The sequence below is a fragment of the Muscardinus avellanarius genome (genome assembly GCF_963383645.1).
Source record: "Muscardinus avellanarius genome assembly, chromosome: 17".
NCBI lineage: Eukaryota > Metazoa > Chordata > Mammalia > Rodentia > Gliridae > Muscardinus > Muscardinus avellanarius.
Genome location: NC_137803.1, coordinates 54,716,573 through 54,736,293, shown reverse-complemented (window position 1 = coordinate 54,736,293; position 19,721 = coordinate 54,716,573). Strand labels below are relative to the sequence as shown.

Here is a 19,721-nt window from a genome sequence, read left to right as displayed (position 1 = left end):
AGCGCCACGCGGCTGGCTTCGAACCTGTGCAATCCTCCTGTCTCCGCCTCCCAAGCGCAGGGGTTGCAAGTGTGCACCACCACGCCCAGCTTGTAATCAACTTTTAAAATCAAGTTATCAAAATGTGCACTATTCTAGCCTGTTTCTAATAAGATTTAATTTCATATCCAACACCTCGCCAGATGTGGTGGCTCCCATGTGTTGGGATTCCAACACATGGGAGGCTGAGACAGGAGGATCGCACAGGTTTGAAGCCAGCCTTGGCTACTTAGTGAGGCCCTCAATTTAGTGAGACCCTGTTTCCAAATAAAGTATAAAATAGGTCTGGTAGTGTAGCCCAGAGATAAAAAAAAAAAAAAAAAAAGGCCCCGGGTTCCACCCCCAGTACAACATACACACACAAAAACAAGATGTAAAAAGAATATTGAACACCTCCTTCAGGCCAGGTAACATACCAAGTCCTTATGATCCAGAGGTAATAAAAGTCTGCCTTCCTTCATTCATAGAGGGCCTTGGTTCACAAGAAAAAAATATATGAACACTATCTTAATTTACATAATGCCTGGACACAATTGCTACTACCATACAGTTCTGTCTGTACAAAGGATTGAACCCAGTGCATGTTAGAAGGTGGTCACCACTGAGCCACACCCCCAGGACCCCAATTTTGGTGACTTTCAGCAAGAGCAGAGAAGGGAAAGAAAACAGTGTACTTGGGGAGTAAAAGGAAGGCTTCACAGGAAGGCTTCACAGGAAGCAAAAATTATTTGCTCCAGGGAAAAATATGTTTGAGGGACTTATCAGGCAGAGCGCTAGGCAGGCAGAGCAGCGGGAGCAAAGCTGTCCAAGGCAAAGGGGGCCCGGCACAGGCCTGTGGCCCCAGCCATGGGGACGATCCAGTCACCAGAAGGGAAGCTGGAGGCCAAGGCAGAGCCCGCCAGAAGCCACCACGGCACACTGAAGCAGGAGCCGCACAACCCAAAGGCAGAGGCTCCCAGGAACTGAGGACCAGCAAGACTTGATGCCGGCTGAGGGCCAATACTAAGGGGAAGGAAGCAGAGGTTAAGGTTTCCAGACAGTCTGAAACACATCTAAGCTGGGCGTGGTGGCGCACGCTTGTAATCCTAGCGCTTGGGAGGCTGACACAGGAGGATCGCACAGGTTCGAAGCCAGCCTCAGCCATTTAAGTGAGACCCTGTTTCCAAATAAAGTATAAAATAGGTCTGGGAGTACAGCCTAGAGATAGAAAAGCCTCTGGGTTCCACCGCCAGTACCACCCAAAAAAAAAAAAAAAATTTCTAGACAGAAACACATCTAGCATTTAGTTCAGCTGCTCATTTCTTGATTTATTAATTTTTTTTAGTGTTGAGACTTTTAAGTGCTGTGGATTCTAGACATTAGTCCTCTATCAGACATGTGGCAAAGATCTCTCATTCTCTTTAGACTCTTGATAGTTTCCTTTGATGAGCAGAGCTTTTTAATTTAACGCCATCCCATTTATTAATTTCCTGCATTTTAGGGGTCTACTTCTTTGAGGAAGTTTCTACCTGTGTCTGTATACTGGAGTATTGGACCTAAGTCCTCCTCTGGTAACTTCGAAGTCTCTGGTCTAATTTCCAGATCTTTGGATCCATCTCAAGTTGACTGCTGTGCAGGGTGAGAGGTAAAGATTCCCAGTATTTGTCAAAAAGGCTGTCTTTTCTCCAATGCATGTATTTGGCATCTTTGTTGAAAATAAATTGTCTATAAATGTGTAGATTTGTTTCTGTATCTTCTATTCTGTTCCATTAGTCTATATGTCTATTTTTGTGCCAATAGTATGGGGTATTTATTTATTTATTTATTTATTTAGGGTCTGAGGGTTGAACCCAGGGGCATTTGACTTCCAAGCTACACCTATTTTTTATTCTTTATTTTGAAATAGGGTCTCACTGAGTTGCAGAGGGTCTCACTAAGTAGCTGAGGATGTCTGCGAACTGCAATCCTCCAGTCTCAGCCTCCCGAATGCTGGGATTACAAGCGTGCACCACTACGCCCGGTTTATGCTGTTTTATTTCTATAGCTCTGTAGTATAATCTGAAGTCAGGAATTGTGATGCCTCCTACATTAGTTCTTATTGCTGAGAATTGCTTTGGCTATTCTGGGTCTGCTGTTTCTCCATATAAAATTTATGACTGATTTTTCAAGGACTGTGAAGAATGATATTGATATTTTGATAGGGATTGCATTGACTCTGTAGACAACTTTTGGTAGAATGGCCATTTTGATAATATTTATTCTGCCTACCCAAGAACATGGGAGATCTTTTCATCTTCTAAGATCTTCAATGTTTTATAATTTTGTAGAGGTCTTTTTACTTCCTTGGTGTCATTTAATTCATAGGCACTTTATTGTTTTTAAGGTTATTGTGAATAAAATTATTTTCTGGATTTCTTTCTCAGTGGATTCATGGTTGGCATACAGAAAAGCTACTGATTTTCTTTAGATTGATTTTATATCCCACTACTTTGCTGAATTTGTTAATCAGCTCTAGAAAAAATTCTTCACAAAAGAAGAGATACAAATAGTCAATAAATATATGAAAAAATGTTCAACATCATTAGCAATCAGGGAGATGCAAATCAAACTACACTGAGATTCCATCTAACCCCAATCAGAATGGCAGTCATTAAAAAGTCAAACAACAATAAATTCAGGCAAGGATGTGGGGAAAGAGGAACTCTTCTACACTGCTGGTGGGAGTGCAAATTAGTGCAGCCATTATGAGTATCAGTGTGATTCCTCACAAAACTGGGAATGGATCCACCATATGATCCAGCTTTACCACTCCTGAGTGTCCTTCCAAAGGGACTGAAATCAGAAAATCATAGTGATATATGCACACCCATGTTCATAGCAGCACAATTCACAAAAGCCAAATTATGGAACCAGCCTCGGTGTCCATCAAAGATGAACAGATTACAAAATTGTGGGATATCCACACAATGGAGTTCTATTCAGTAATCAAGAACAAAATAATGCCATTTGCAGGGAAGTGGATGGACCTGGAGAACACCATGCTAGGCGAGGCTAGCCGGTCACAGTGAGGGCCGTGTGCTCTCTATGCACAGGTAGGGCGCAATCAGGACACCGGGCAGACGCGAATGGAGACCCTTCCCTGGAGCCAGGGATGTGGTCTAGGGGAGGGCTCAAAGAAGGAAGCACGTCCACTGCCATAATACACATCCGTGAGAATGCCCTGTATGGGAAGAGGGAGACCGGGTGGGAGCCGTGGGAGCCGCCAGGTGCTGTGAGCATGCGTGTCACCAGCACTACCAAGTACATTATGATGTGACTCTATGACGCACCAATAAAAGTATTTTAAAAACACACACAGCGCCGGGCTGGTGGTGCACGCTTGTAATCCCCCTGCTTGGGAGGCAGAGACAAGAGGATCACGCAGGTTCGAAGCCAGTGCGAAGCCAGCCTCACTGGCTTAAGAGACCCTGTTTCCAAATAAAAAATATTAACAAATGGGTCTGGGAGGGTAGCCTGGAGGTAGAGGGTTTCCAGGAACCCCAGTACCACCAAAATAAATAAATAAATAAATAAATAAATAAATAAATAAAATAAAAACACACATCTGGCACAGAGCTTACTCAGTAAATGCTGTTGAATGATTAAATGAACCAGCTTTAGATGTAAGGGCATGAAAAGGGGAGATCTAAGCTAGGCATGGGGGTGCACGCCTGCAATCCCAGTGTCTGAGAAACTGAGACAAGAGGATCACAAGTTCAAAGTCAGCCTCCGCTCCTTAGTGAGGTCCTCTGCAACTCACGTGTAGCTATGGGTGTATCAAAGAGGTAGAATGGCCCTGGGTTCAGCCCCCAATACCAAAAAGGGGAGCGAAGATTTGGTAGGGAATTCCTATCAAGATTGAATTTAATATTACTTACTATAGAAATTCAAAATTTTGTGTACATGAAAATCACCCTGATCAGTTTTTTAAAAAGGAAATTTCTGTGTGTGTGTGTGTTTGTGTGTGTGTGTGTGTGTGTTACTAGGGACTGAGACAAGGAGCATTCTATCTCCAAGCTACCCCTAAGTCCTTTTTATTTTTTGTTTTGAAACAGGGTCTTGCTAGGTTGCTGATTCTCACTACACTGCTAGGGCTGCTTTCAAATCTGGGATCTTCCTGTATCAGCCTCACAAGTACTAGAATTACAGTTGTGCACCCACCACATTCAGCTCCTTAAAAAAGATTTTTTTTTCTTCTGGTGGTACTGGGATTCCTGGAAGCCCTTCTACCTCTGGGCTACACTCCCAGACCTATTTTTACATTTTTTAAAAAATTTGGAAGCAGGGTCTCCTAAGCCAGCGCGCGCGGCTGGCTTCAAACCTGCGCGATCCTCCTGTCTCTGCCTCCTAAGCGCGGGGATTACAAGTGTGCGCCACCACACCCAGCTCCTTAAAAAATTTTTAAAGCTTAGTAACTGGAGGGGGTATTAGAGATTTGAATACAGGGGAATTCTACCTCTCACCTAGAATGCCAGCCATATTTGATGTTTTTATTTTGAAACAGGGTCTCAATAAGTTGTGGAGGGTCTTGCTAAATTGCTGAGGCTGGCCATGAATCCACAGTTTTCTTGTTTCAGCATCCCAAGGGGTGCTCTATCACACCTGGCTAAATCTAGAAGCTAATTATGAGGGTAAATCAGGTTAGGGAAGTAATAGTTTCATGTAAAACCAAGAGCTTGTTACTTTTGCTCTTATTTTATTTCTTGGTACTGTGAATTGAATCAAGGGGTGGTCTACCTTTGAGCTACACTCTCACACCTGTGTTTTGTTGTTTTTGTATTCTGAAACAGGGTCTTGCCAAGTTGCTGAGTCTTGCTAACCTACTGAGAGTCTCACTAAGTTGCTGAGTCTGGCCTCAGTTCTCAGCCTCCCAGATGCTGGGATTACAGGCATGCACCACCAGGCCCAACTACTTTTTGCTATTTCTTAAATCAGTCTGTCATAAAACTGACTCTGAGAAGGCTTCAAGCCTAGAGCGCTGTTCTATTTCTCAGAGAAGAAATACAGGGCAGCAGTTTTGGAAATCTTTGTGAGCTGTCTGGGTCGCAGAGGCCTCCTTCCCGGGAGAATGAGCGTTAGCCAGGATGAGGTGTTGGGGGCGTGGAGTTCTAGGAGTCTCCTGAGGATGATGAGCTCTGCCTTCCTAAACAAGTGCAGCCCCGTCACATCCACTGTTGAGGGCATGGTCAGGGAACTTTTTACGTCTCCCTCTCGCTTCTTTTTTTCCTGCTAAGTGAAGAAAAGTGGCAAGGACTACAGTGCAGGCCAATGTTTCTCAGAGTGGTCCTTGCACTACCTGAATACAATCCAGTTTTGGTGATTAAAAACAGGTTCCTGGCCGCAGGCCGGACTCACTGCGTGGAGAGCTGGGAGCGGGCCTTATGAACCGGCTACTCTTGACTCTGATGAACGTGTTTAGGAACCACCTGCAGGCGCCTCCAAGAGCGCTCTCGGTGCCAGTCAACACTGTCCTGAAAATCAAGTTGCTATGGGCTCAAGTACATACCCTTTCCTCTAAGTCGCCCTATGTCAACACACGATACGAACTTCACAGACCTTACATTTTAGACATTTTCATGGAGCTGACCTGCTAATTTTATGAGACTTGGATTCTAGGACTGGCAGCGATTCAGTCAAATGCTCAAAATTATGGTCTGTGAAGACTGCTTTCCTAGGAGTCTCTCTTCCCATGATTATAACCCCGTGCTATTCAACACCAGCCTTCACAGTACATAAATAAGGGGGAATTTTGTGACTTGACATTCCCATTTGGGAGTTTAAACTAACATATATGATATGTTGGCTAGATTAGAAAGTAAAAATACAGAACTCCTTAGATTAAATGATTTCAAATCTTGAAGAGAGCCCCCTCAAAAGATGGATGAGCCCCTAGTAGCTATGTCTGTAACATGGGTCCCAGGCCTTGGCATGAACAGGCTGACAGGGTAGATGCCTGAACCAGGCCTAAAGACCCTCCTGAACTGTGTGTGGAAGGCCACAGCAGCCAGACACTGGTGGGACTGAGCCACCTGAGTTGGGAAGCAGAAACCCCACCAGCTAGAAAAACGGAGACCAAAGCAGCCTCTGCCCTCTCCACATCTTAAAAAAGAAAATGAAAAGAGAAAAACAGGGATGGGAAACTGGGTGTGGTGATGCACGCTTGTAATCCCAGGATTCAGGAGGATCCACGTTTGCAGACAGCCTCAGCTACTTAGTGAGGCCCTCTGCAACTCAGTGAGACCCTGTTTCAAAAACAAAGAATGAAAAATGGGCTGGGAAGCCAGGCGTGGTGGCGCACGCTTGTAATCCCAGCCTTTGGGAGGCTGAGACAGGAGGATCTGGGTTCACAGACAGCCTCAGCTACTTAGGCCCTTTGCAACTCAGTGAGACCCTGTTTCAAAATAAAGAATAAAAAATAGGAATGCAAGTGTAGGTCGGAGAGAAAAAAATGGATGAAATGGGAAGAATATGTCCATAACAAATTGTGTGTCCAAAGAGAACAATGGAAAAGAAAATCAGGAGACAGCTGGAGGAGGGTGCGGGGCTCAGCAAGCGAGCACAAGTAAAGCAGAGGGTGCCAAGGGGCCGGCACCGCGGCACCCTGTTCTCCCTACCTCAGCTCGCACTCTCCCTGCGCCAGTGTGCTTGGCCACCTCCAGACTTCTAGCAAGGGAGAAGTGGCACATGTTTCACTGTCTTTCCAAAGCTGGGGCACAGGGCCTAGCAATCAGAATCTTGAAGTTTTTGTTTGTTTTTATAGTGCTAGGGTGTCACACATGCTAGGAAAGCACTGAGCCTGGACATCCAGCCCTGAATGGACGTGGATACATAAATGTGCTAATCAATGAGTAAAGCATGGAAGACCCAGCAAACACAGTGTTGTTATTTGTCTCACTGAATGAGGTAGCAAAATTCAAGAGGTAAATAATGAAGACCAAAAATAAAAAATAAAGACACAAAAAATCAATAGTGGAGGTCAACCCCAAACCCTTAAGCAATTCTCACTCAGAAGCCAGTGCTTTTAGCGAGGTCATTTGTAACTCAGTGAGACGGTTTCAAAATAAAAAAAAGACTAAAAAATAGGGCTGGGGGTGTAGCTAGGAGGCAGAATGCCCCTGGGTTCCATCCCCAGTATCTCAAAAACAAAAAACAAAACAAAAAACAACAAACAACAACAACAAAACATTTTATTCCAGATGCCAATAAAGCTCTCACGAAGAAAAACCTGCATCTATCTAGTCTATATAGGTGACAATTAAGACAGACACTCTACTGTGTTTTTTTTTTAACTGATTTATTTTGTGGTACTAGAGATTGAACCCAGGGGCATTTTACCTCTGAGCTATACTCCCAGTCCTATATTTTATTCTTTATTTTTAAACAGTGTCTCACTAAGTTGTAGAGGGCCTCGCTAAGTAGCTGAGGCTGGCTGTGAACCTACAATCCTCCTATCTCAGCCTCCCAAGTACTGGATTTGCAAGCGTGCCCACCACGCCCAGTGACGTCCATGCAGATCACTCTGAAGCACCCTGAGCAGCCCGGTAGTGCCGGGGAAGCCAGCTGAGGCGGAGGCAAGGTGGCAGTAGTCACACCAGGACCAAGGATGATCACAGAGTGGAAGGGAACAAACCAGGTTATCTATTTTATACTAGTCACTTGACTTACATGAAATCACCCATACTTCTACACAATTCTGTAGAGCACAATATTCAAGGAAAACAGCTAGTCATGATCATTTTATTTTCTTAACACAGCAATGGAGAGCAAGAAAAACCATGTTTAATTTTACACATATCTTTAGATTTCAAAATAATAAAACACATACTGCCTGCGAGATCCTAAAATGAAGCAGCGCTGTGGGAGAGATGGGCCTCAATCTCCCTCAAGCCTGCACCAACGACCAAGCTGGACAGTTTTCCTCCCACCTCCACCTCACCATTTCTTCTTGCCTCATTTCCCTAATTGAAGAATTGAGCTGAGGCTTTTTGGTAATTTAGTTTTTGTTTCAGTTCCTGTCTCCGCTAAAATAAGCCAACTCTTGACCTCTGTGTACATGAGAAGACAGAAGCGGTTACAGGGAACCTTTAACTTTAGAGACTACAGAGGTGCAGTAAGTCAAATCATCAGGAAGGGTGGTGAGCTTAAGGGGTTTGTAACTAATCGTAAAAGATACTAGGTGATTACTAAAGTCAACCTGTGGAATAACCATCCCGACCACACACAAACTCCAAGGGTAATGCTGACTCTGCCATGAAATGCAATTTAAGATTTTAAACCTTGAACTATTCAAAACAGATTTACCCATGTATCCTTTACATAAAGAAAAATTAACCCCTTTGCTAATTTTAATATCAGGCAGTGATCTCCATAACCAGGGTAAAGAAAGACTGCCTGCAAAGTCTCCAAGGGCGCTCTGTAGGCAATTCCTCCCCACGCCCTCCCGTGTCTGTGCCTATTCCTGCCTTCTCTGGGATATCACAAGTGGAACCAGACAGTAATGAAATCCTGCTTCTTTCGTTAATACAACACATCTGGGATTGGTTAATACTGGTGTACGTATCAGTAGTCTGTTCCTGTTGTTAAGTAGCATCCCATCAAATGGATGTACGACAGTTTATCCATTTACCAGTTGGAAGATCTGGTTATTTCTAGTTCTTGGCAATTACAAATAAAATAGCCTAATCATTTGTACACAGGTTTCTGTGTGAACATAATTTTATGTGGGTAGACATTTCGGATTGTTTATATGTATTTTTGAAAGGTTGATTTTCCACCTACTACTTTTTGTTTGTGCTGGGGATTAAACCCTGGTTAGATCTACTGACTGAACCAGAGTTCAATCTACTCAGTGGTAGACTGAACTCTACCACTGAGCTAAAAACCCAGCCCTTTACAATTTTTTTTTCCCAAAACTTTGAGACACGTTCTCATTGAATTGTTGGAGGTGACCTCAAACTTGCATTTGTCTTGCCCCAGCCTCTTAAGGAGCCCATGCTGCTGTGCCCAGCCCAGCTATTCGGTGCACTCATGGGAGTTTGCCACTACTGGAAATCTCTCTTTAAACGATTTTCAAGTGATAACTTAATGTTGTAAAAGCTTGGATTTTCATGTGTGGATGTGCTTACAATGTAGATTTACCACGCCAGTGAAACGTCAAACTCCGCATTTAGTCACTGTCATAACCCCACCTACCATGGTCCTGGGGTGGAGCCCAGGGGCAGTCTACCTCCAAGCCGCTACCCCAGCCCTACTTTATTTTTTATTTGGAAACAGGGTCTAAATTGATGAAGCGGGCTTCACTCCTGTGATCCTCCTATCTCAGCCCCCCAACTACTGGGATTACAGGTGTCTACCTGTAATCAGTGATAGCCGCAACTTTTTTTTTTTTTTTTTTTGGTGGTACTGAGGATTTAACCCAGGGGCATTCTACCCCTGAGCTACATCCCCACCTCTACTTTTTTTCCTTTATTTTAAAATGGGGTCTCATGAAGTTGTGGAAAGCTTCACTAAGTAGCTGAGGCTGGCCCCGAACCTGCGATCCTTCTGTCTTAGCCTCCCAAGTGCTGAGATGACAAGCATGTTCTTGACAAATCAAATAAGACCTAATCTATAATTCTGATGTCTTACTCATTTTCTTTCTGTGTTAGCCATGATGTAAGGGGGAAAGGAGAAAGCAGTAATATTTACCTTTTCCAAATGATACTGTAACATACCTAATCTGATTTAAGATTGAATCCTCACAATTAGGTAACATAAATGTTACATGTGTTGGTCTAGTAAAACTGGGGCCCAGAAGGAAAAAAAAACTTATTTAGAGTCAAACAGCTACATAAGTCAGGCCCAAGTAAATGCCCAGGCAGCCTACCTCAAACACCCACTCTCTTTTTACTCTAAGTAAGGACCACAGCTACTGAAACATTAGTACTACTTTAGTGAAAATTTCAGGATTTGTATAGGTAGGAATTCCACAGATGCTTTTAGAAGGCCAGGACGGATTCCTCCACATGCCATCATACATGAAAAACATTAAGCGTCTTTATGAGGAGACTTAAAAAATAAATCATTACGACCATGAATACATGTCTTCTTTTTTTTTTTCCCTGAGATACTGGGGATTGAACCCAAGGGCATCCTACCTCAGAACTACATCCCAGCCCAATTTGTTATTATTTAGAAACAGGTCTCACTAAGTTGAAGAGGGTCTAAGTAGCTGAGGCTGGCCACAGTCTCCCAAGTCCTGGGATTAGAAGTGTGCGCCACCACACCCAGCTATAAATACATGTTTTAAGGAACAGATTCTCATCATAAACCTTCTAAAATAAGGTAATCTATAACTAATCTATTTTGGTGGTAATCATTAATAACCACAAGCATCTCTGAAATAAGCCTGGAAATCTGGTAGTTTGGCTTATTTTCGCTTTTTTAATACTAGAGATAGAACCCAGGGACATTCTACCTCTGAGCTACAGCCCCAGCCCTATTTTATTCTTTATTTTGAAACAGGGTCTCACTAAGTTGCCAAAGGCCTCACTCCGTTGCTGAGGCTAGCTGGGGCCTCTCTAAATTGCTGGGGCTGCCCTCGAACTTTAGATCCTCCTGTCTCAGCCTCCCAAGTGCTGGGATTACAGGTGTGTGCCACCATGACCGGCTTACTTCCACATCTGAAGGCACATGATATTAGCAAATTGCTATGGAAACCATACTATGAAGGACGACTGTCATAAACATTGATAAATATTCCATCTCTATTAAAAGTTCTATTTACTGGGGAATGAAATTGGCCAAATTAGGTTATCTGCATATATAAATAGGTGACGATGAATCCTATTATGTATAATCATAATATACCAATTAAAATTAAAAATAATTAACTAAAGTTCTTTTCACACCGACCTTTTGATAACATGACTCCTCTAAAGTCAAAGGTACAGCTGAAGCCTAAAGATAAATCAACATGTCTCTGTAGGTTGCAGGTCTAGGGACAGGCATGTTAAATTTCACTCCTCTTCATCCTTTCCTTCTCCTCTCAACTCCCCCAAAAGAACCTTAGTTAATATCACAAGTGAGTGAAACTGGCCTTATAAAGCTGACCTAACTGTGTTAATCCCCTGCCTAGGCTGAGCTCCCAGGGTGCCCTGGCTATGCAGGAGGAACATGCCTGCTGGACCACCGCTGTGTGGGAAGGGCACCACACCTGCTCAGGAGGCAGCCACCGCCTGGACGCCCGCAGGCTGAGAGGGCACAGTCCAACACCGCTCACAACCCAGGCCGAAGGGCACACTATCAAGAAGTGTGATAGAAAAGTGCCTGCTTTAGAAAGAAAAAGAATGCAGGCTGCCTGGTCAGAAAGAAAACTCAAGGATTAAAGTAAATTTGGTTTTATTGAAATTCTGAGGCTTTCTGTCATGTTAAAAATGTCTTAACAGTTTCGCTGGGCATTCAGCCCACTTAACATTTTTTCAAGTGTGCTAAGTTTCTCTGACGTTCATTTCATGGGAATACTGGCCATGAAACTGGACCACTTTCCATCCCACTACAAAACGCAGGAGATTTGTTTTTCTAGGAGGCTGAGTTCCTTTACTTATGAGGGCTGGGCAAAGCATAAAGATTCTTGTGTGTGTGTATGTGATACTGGGGATGGAACCCAGGGGCATTCTACTTCCAAGCTACACTCCCAGCCCTTCTTATTTTTTGTTTTGAAATAGGGTCTCACTAGGCTGCTGAGAACCTTGCTAAATTGCTGAGTTTGGCCTCAAACCTGCAATCTTCCTGTCTCAGTCACCCAAGTACTGGGATCACAGGCATGCACTACCCTGCCTAGCTAAGACTCTTTTTTGGTATATGAAGGAGAAATGATGAGTCATTGAGGAAGAGACTGTTCATTAGCAAAGGGTACTTTACTAAAGCCCAGAGCCTTTGGAGCCATACTATACCCAACAATAATACCCAAAAGCCATTGTTTCCCAAGTCTTATTAATCATAAACCCCGAGGGAAGCTTCTAAAAATACAAGCTCCCAGGAGGGAAGTTTAAAATGAACCCTGTGGTACTTAACTGGAATTGGAGGTCCAAAGGCAAACCCATCGTTTAAATATGTATATACAGGGTGAGAGATTGCTCATGTCTGGGTTAGAATCCAGACTTACAAGCCAGGCACAGTGGTGCACACCTGTAGTTCTAGTACTTGGGAGGCTGAGACAGGAGGATTGCAGGTTCCAGGATAGCCTCAGCAATTAGTGAGACTCATCAACCTAGTAAGACTCTGTTTCAAAATAAAAATAAAAAAGGGCTGGGGAGGGTAGCTCAGAGATAGAATGTCCCTGAGTTCAATCCCAGTACCACAAAACAAACAAACAAACAAACAAAAGAGACTTAAATATCTTAGCTCAGTATGATAAAAAGATTTAGAATCAAGATAATTTCAAAAGGAAAGGCTTTATTGGGAGTAAACTGGCAGACACCCCAAATCAAGTGATAAAAAAACATGTCACTTGCCGGGCGTGGTGGAGCACACTTGTAATCCCCGCACTTGGGAGGCAGAGACAGGAGGATCGCGCAGGTTCGAAGCCAGCCGCGCAGGTTCGAAGCCAGCCGCGCACGCTGGCTTAGGAGACCCTGTTTCCAAAATGAAAATGTAAAAATAGGTCTGGGAGTGTAGCCCGGAGGTAGAAGGGCTTCCAGGAACCCCAGTACCACCAAAAAAAAAAAAAAAAAAATGTCACTAGTCACAATACATTTGACATCAGGGACCTCCAAGATGACTCACCGAGAACATATTACTTTTATGGTATTCTTTGCCAAAAACATAACCTCAATTCAATTATGAGACAATACCAGACAAGCCCAAATTGAGAGTAATTCTACCAAATATCTGACCAGTACTCACTGAAAAACAGGTCATTAAAGACACAGAAAGGCTAGCAACTATCAGAGATTGGAAGAGACAGAGGGCACAAGTCAATTTAAGACGTATTCTGGATTGGGTTCTGAAAGAGAAAAATGACTTTAGTGGGGGAAAAATCCCAAATAAAAACTGCAGTTCTAAAAACAAAACAATCTTGGCTTCAAAGCTGCCTCCAATCCTGCTTCAGTCTGTCTCGGAAATCTTTGTATTCTAGTAAACACTCAGCAGGGATTCCTTGGGAATTGCTTCTCACCCCTGGACACAGATGACAACCCCGCACCCCAATACACACAGACTACAGGTACAGGTGCTTTGTGTGCTGTGTGTGGGGGCGAGGGGTGCTGGGATTGAACCCAGGGGCATTCCACCTCTGGCTATATCCCCGGCCCTATTTTATTTTGAATGGTCTCACTACAGTGCTGTAGGTCTCAGGCTGGCCACAAACCTGCAGTCGTCCTGTCTCAGCTTCCAAAGTGCTGGGATTACAAGCTCGTGCCACCACGCTTGGCTCAGGTACGAGTGCTCTTTAAAGCTCCCCATTTACTCCCCAAAATGTAAGGATTTGAAGCTGTCTGATGATGAGTCAAAAGGACTAACTCCTAGTTCCCTCTTGTTTTTGCCTAAGGTGGCCACGATCCCTGCTCCTGTCTTGCCTCCCACTCAGAAAGAATTATTTTCCAGCACAATTTCAAATCTTTTGACACAGTACTGGTCTACAATGGCCACGGTGTTTAGAATACACGGAAAACAAGAGTGAGAAAGGACTTCAACGATCTCAGCCACTGCACCTTGGCCTCGCTAGAGATAGCCTCTCTTGTCTGCAGTTCAAGCAGAGGTCAGGCGAATCTGTGCATGTGATGACATTCTAAAGATTACGAAACTCTCTGCATGTCTTTCTGGGACTCACCTTGGGCAGATTTCTAATGAAGCTCTCTCTTCTACATAGATAGAATCTAACAATGGATGGCCTGCCAAGCCAGGAGTGGTGGTACAGGCCTGCAGTCCTAGTACTTGGGAGGCCGAGACAGAAGGACAGCAGAATCAAGAACAGCCTGAGCAACTTACTGAGGCCCTTGGAAATATAGCAAGACCCAGTTTCAAAATAAAGACAAAAATAAAAATAAAGGGCCTGGGGTACAGCTTGGAAGTAGAATGCCTCTGGGTTCAATCCCCTGCATAAAAAAATAAATTTAAAAAATTAAAGTGACAGTACACCAAAGGCATACAGAATTCTAAACATGATTTTATCACAGAGCTAAAATGATACCCTTATAAAATAACATTATCACCCAGGCGTGGTGGTGCATTTTTGTAATCCCTGCCCTTGGGAGGCTGACACAGGAGGATCGCACAGGTTCGAAGCCAGCCTCAGTACTTAGTGAGGCTCTCAGCAACTTAGTGAGACCCTGTTTCCAAAATAAATTATAAAATAGAGCTGCGGGTGTAGCCTGGAAGTAGCCCTTGGGTTCCACCCCCAGTACCAAAATAAAATAAAATAAAATAAAATTAGCATAATTTTATGCCATTCCTTGAAAAACATCTTCCCTTTGAAAAATATCTTCCCTGTAATATCTTATATAAGAGATCTTTATTTAGATCATAAAATAGACTTCAAAAATAAACAAATTAAAGATACTTTTTCTAGAAAAAGACAAAAATACAACAAAAATTGTTCTGCTTTCAAAGCTAAACAATGACAGCACACACAAACTATTTAGTTTAGAATGTGTTTATAATTTTTATCTAGTAGAACATGGTTGGTTTTGCATAGTTAATACATACAATATGAATATAACACATAAATGGCCTAAGATCAGTATTTCCCCAAGAGGGGTGAGATTTTTATTTAGACCCTTGAAGAACTGTGTCCAACTCCTAGGCCAGTAGCCTGACTTCTTGGCCCCACGTTTCGCAGGAGACTGGATTACGTGGTGTTTTCCCGAGCACACAACCTGGCTCACCGAGCTCTAGTCCCTCAGCTAAGGGCTCAGCCGCCCTGGTCCTGTGTGGTCAAGACCAAGTATCTGGGGCACACTAACAGTGCTCATAATCATCCTGCCATTCTATGGAAGTCTTTCCTGCTATATTATTCATAAACCCAGGCCAAGAAATAATCCAGACACATTAACATATGCAAATAAAAAGTTAGGGTCGAAGCATATAGCTCAGTGACAGTACTTGTCTAGCTTGTACGAGACCTGGGGTTTGAGCCCCAGCACCATCAAAAATTATTTGTATTTACTGGATTCAGTTGTGACTTAATGAAGAAGAGTTTTGTTTCCTTCAAATTAATAGGTTTAGACAGGGGTGTTGGTACACAGCTATAATCTCTGCTACTTGGGTGGCTGAGGTGGGAGGGTAGCAAGTCTGAGGCCAGCCTCAAAACTTAGCCAGACCCTATCTCAGATTGTAGCTCTGCAGTAGGGTACCCGCAGGGCCAACACCCAGTACTGGAACACAAAAAGTAGAGGGAGGAGGTCTAGCCATGCACTGGACAGCCCTGTGAGGCAGCTGTGTGCGTGCACATTTTAATTGGGGACACAAATATAAAAATGAAAATTACCTCAAATGTTCTGGTGAGACTTGGCCCTTATCCAGGAAAGGAAGAATTCTTGCTCTAGTCCTTTGCTTTGTCCTTGACCCAGGACTCAAAACACTGAGGCATAATATTTCAGTGAAGAAACGGGATTCTATCAAGTAGATCTTTAATCATTGTAAGCCCTGCCGTGCTGGGCTGGAGGGGTGGGACTGCTTTGGGACCCTTCACCCAGTGCTGCTGTGCACAGTGCTGAGCCTGCGCAGGTCAGTGGGCTCACAGCCCCCATTCTGCTCAGGTCGCACTCCCTGCCTCCAGGGCGACTTCTACCTCCTACCACTGTTTGTGTTATTAAATCTTGCTGAGCTTTCTGGAGCCAGCCAGAGGTGCCCGGGTCCTTAATCCAACCAGGGGTGCCCTGCTCTCAGATAAAGAACTGACAGCAGGCCTGCGAGGCACTGCCCCACCCTGCTTCCTGGAGTCCAAGGGGCCTTGGAGACCCAGGGTCAGGAGGCACTCCCCTGGCCTGGGCAACTTCTGCCTGTCTGGCTGGGGTTGTCTATAGTAAGAACAGCCACTGGCCTCTAGGAGCCCCTCTAGCTCAAACTGCAGAAAGAGGTTGATGTTCAAGATCCCTTAAGAACCCTGTAACGCATTTTGACCTAGGGAAAAAAATATAATCAAGATAATTTAAAATAAATGGGAAGCCGGGCATGGTGGCGCACGCTTGTAATCCCAGCATTTGGGAGGCTGAGACCCGAGGATCGCGGTTCGCAGACAGCCTCAGCTACCTAGTAAGGCCCTCTGCAACTCAGTAAGACTCTGTTTCAAAATGAAGAATAAAAAATAGGGCAGAGGGTGTAGCTTGGAGGTTGAATGCCCCTGGGTTCCACCCCTAGACTCGCAAAAAAAAAAAAAAAATAATAATAATAATAAATAAAATAAAATAAATGGGGGTGGAGGGACATTAACTACAGTACTATTGGAACTTCAGAATATTTCAATATAAAATTCTTTAGTCCTATTTTTCCAAATAAAGAAATTGTCTTTGTTTAAAAAGTATAAAAATACGATTTAAAAAATTCTCAATTTCTAGCAAAGCACAGAAATCTTCTCATGGCTATTGAAATCATGAGCTATACATACTCTGAATACCCAAAACCATGAAGAAAAGGTCCTTCAGAGCCTCAGAGACTTGGGGCGACCCTGTTCCAAAACCAAAAATAAAAGGACTGGGGTGTATGGAGTTCAGGAGTAGAATGCCCCTGGGTTCAATCCCCAGTGCCAAACACACACACAGACACACACAGACACACAAAGAGACACACACACACACACACACACACACACACACACACACACACACACACACCACCCAACTGTGGTACTCTCAAGAAAAAGATATGTGCAAAATAAAAATGTAAATAAATACATGACTTCTAAAAGAGGTGTTCAGCTCACACCAAACACACCCCGGTTACAAAGTCGAACTCCTATGTAATCATTACAGCTTATTAAGAAGATATCAAATCTATGATTGCAAGCTTTAGCCATTCAGAAAATCGGTTTTTCTCTAGGGGCAGGGAGGTGACTCATGGGGCATCCATATTCTAGCAGTAACATAAAAGGGAACTGTTAATAAAATGCAGTCTAAGCAAATATCTCTGGGCCTCCCTCTGAAAAGCACCAGCAACAAGAGGTCTAAGAATGTCTTCCTTTGGTGAGTTCATGTGAGCTGCTGCTGCTTGATAAATAGACTTTTAAAATATTCATGAGCTGGACGTGGTGGCGCACGCTTGTAATCCCCGTGCTTGGGAGGTGGAGACAGGAGGATCGTGCAAGTTCAAAGCCAGCCGAGCTGGCTTAAGAGACCTTGTTTCCAAATTAAAAAAAAAGTATAAAGATAGGTGTGAGAGTGTAGCCCGGAGCTAGAAGGGTTTCCAGAAACCCCAGTACCACCACCACAAAAAAAAAAAAAAAGGAAAATCAGGTATGTTAACAATTCTCTCTTCTGACCAGTACAACAAACACACTCAAACTCCCCACATCTATGAATTCTGTGTTAACACAGAGTTCAAAAGCACACTGCTTCCTGCACTAGCTCTCAGCTTCCATTCATACTCAAACAATGTCTTTCTTTTTTTGTTTGTTTTTTGTTTTGTTTTGTTTTTTGGTGGTACTGGGGGTGGAACTCAAAGGCTTTCTACCTCTGGGCTAAACTCCCAGACCTATTTTATACTTTATTGGGAAACAGGGTCTCACTAAGTTGCTGAAAGCCTAAGTAGCTGAGCTGGCTTCAAACCTGTGCGATCCTCCTGTCTCAGCCTCCCAAGCACGAAGATTACAAGCGTGTGCCACCATGCCCGGTTAACACTGTCTTTTCATTAGTATTGGAGATGTCTGAACAAGAAACACCCATATTTACAGAATCAAAAGCAAAAAGCACACAGAATGTGATAGTATTTCTAAAAGGATCAATAAAAATGTTCATAGCTTTAAAATTAAAATTATCTAGATTCATAATGTGATTCATAGATTTAGAAACTGTCTTATTTGTTTGGCTGACTTCATGCTTATTTTCATAAAATATTAATCCTTAATTTTCTAAAAAGATTATTTTTAAGCCAGGCGTGGTGGCGCATGCTTGTAATCCCCAAGCTTGGGAGGTGAGACAGGAGGACCCTTCGCAGGTTCGAAGCCGGCTTCGCTGATTTAAGAGACCCTGTTTCAAAATAAAAATATAAAAAATAGGTGTCTGGGAGTGTAACCCGGAGGTAGAAGGGTTTCCAGAAACCCCAGTACCACCAAAAATAAATACAAATAAATAAACAAATAAACAAACAAACAAACAAATAAATAATAGGGCTGGGGGTGTAGCTTGGAGGTAGAATGCCCCTGGGCTCCATTCTCACTACTGCAATAAATAAATAAATTTTTTTAAAGAAAAAGGTTCCACAGGTAGAGTTAAATTATATTGTCCTTAAGTTATTTGATTTTGTTTCTCTGATACCAACTCATGGAACTTGCAATAAGTTTACAAAACATATTCCATTTTATATCTTGTAACAAAAGAGAAATATGTAGGTTTAAAAGATTCAGACAATTTGTATTTTCCTCACATAGTTCAAGCTTATAAAAATTTCTTGTTTACAATCACAGAAGAAAAAGACTAAAGTCACTTTTTTCTATTCTATATCCAAATAAAATGCCAGTTTCAGGCAATAAAAACTGCAAGAATTTTAAATGACTTTTATACCTCAGCTTTTATATTGAAAGGCAAAGAGAATATGAAACCAAGTATGTGGGTTTGGGGGGCATGCTGAGGACTGAATGGAGGAAGACCTACCTATAGGCTACATCCCAGACCTTTCTATTTATGCTGAAACAGGGTCTTGCTAAATTGCTGAGACTGATCTTGAACCCGCAATCCTTCTGTCTCAGCCTCCCAAGTACTGAGATTACAAGCGTGTGCCACCATGCCCAGCTAAAAGTTCTCAGTTTAAAGCAACTTAATTTTTTTTCTTAGGCAGAAAGTTATTTGTTAAATAATAAAAAAAAAAATAGAAAAAGAAAGAAAGATAGCATAGAGCTCATGAGGAAAGAGAGGTAACCAAAGATTTCTATTCAACGGAACATTTAAAAGTTAGTGAAATGCACTCCAACATTTTCCAAAGAAAGGACATAGCCACTCTCAGTTCGGGGTGCACTCTGCTCCTCTCAGGACCACTCAGACTGTTCACACAAGCAAGAAGCAGGGGTATGGGCGGCGGACTCACCAGGATACCCGAGGGGGCCTTGCCATGGTAAACAGCTTGAGTTGTACCTAATGAGCCTCTGTGAGTCGTCTCATCGTCACTATCGTCTTCTAAGTAAAACATCTTAAACCTGAAGACGCTTACCGAGCATGTCTTTTTATAAAGATGGAAGTACCATCAAAAGAGAAAGCTGCTGCTGACAGACTGAGTGCTGTTTGCAGACACATGAATATGGTTAAAACTGAAAGGAAATGGCTCTTTAAAAAAACCAATGCATACACAACTTTACCAATGAGATTTGTTCAAAATACCTCAACCCCTTCTCTCCAAAGAAGATAAGCAGGGGCATGGGACAGGCTGTGCCATGTGTTTACACTGATAGGCACTGCGTCCCGCCCCATCCCTGACGGTCCCTGCCGCTTCGTCACCCTCGACAGGGATTGAGTTAATGATTCCTTAAACCAATCACA

The 19,721-nt window shown here is 43.1% G+C and overlaps 1 protein-coding gene across 1 annotated transcript in view; it reads right to left on the bottom strand.

Annotated features, from left to right (window-relative positions):
- Nucleotides 1–19,374, bottom strand: part of LPIN2 (lipin 2) — a gene marked incomplete at both ends in the record, with an annotated part of 66,674 nt that extends 47,300 nt beyond the window's left edge. Inside the window, one exon of the mRNA XM_080714309.1 lies at nucleotides 19,273–19,374. Coding sequence (XP_080570435.1) covers nucleotides 19,273–19,374 — 102 coding nt within the window. The remainder of the gene's footprint in view (nucleotides 1–19,272) is intronic.
- Between the last annotated feature and the right edge of the window lie 347 nt (nucleotides 19,375–19,721).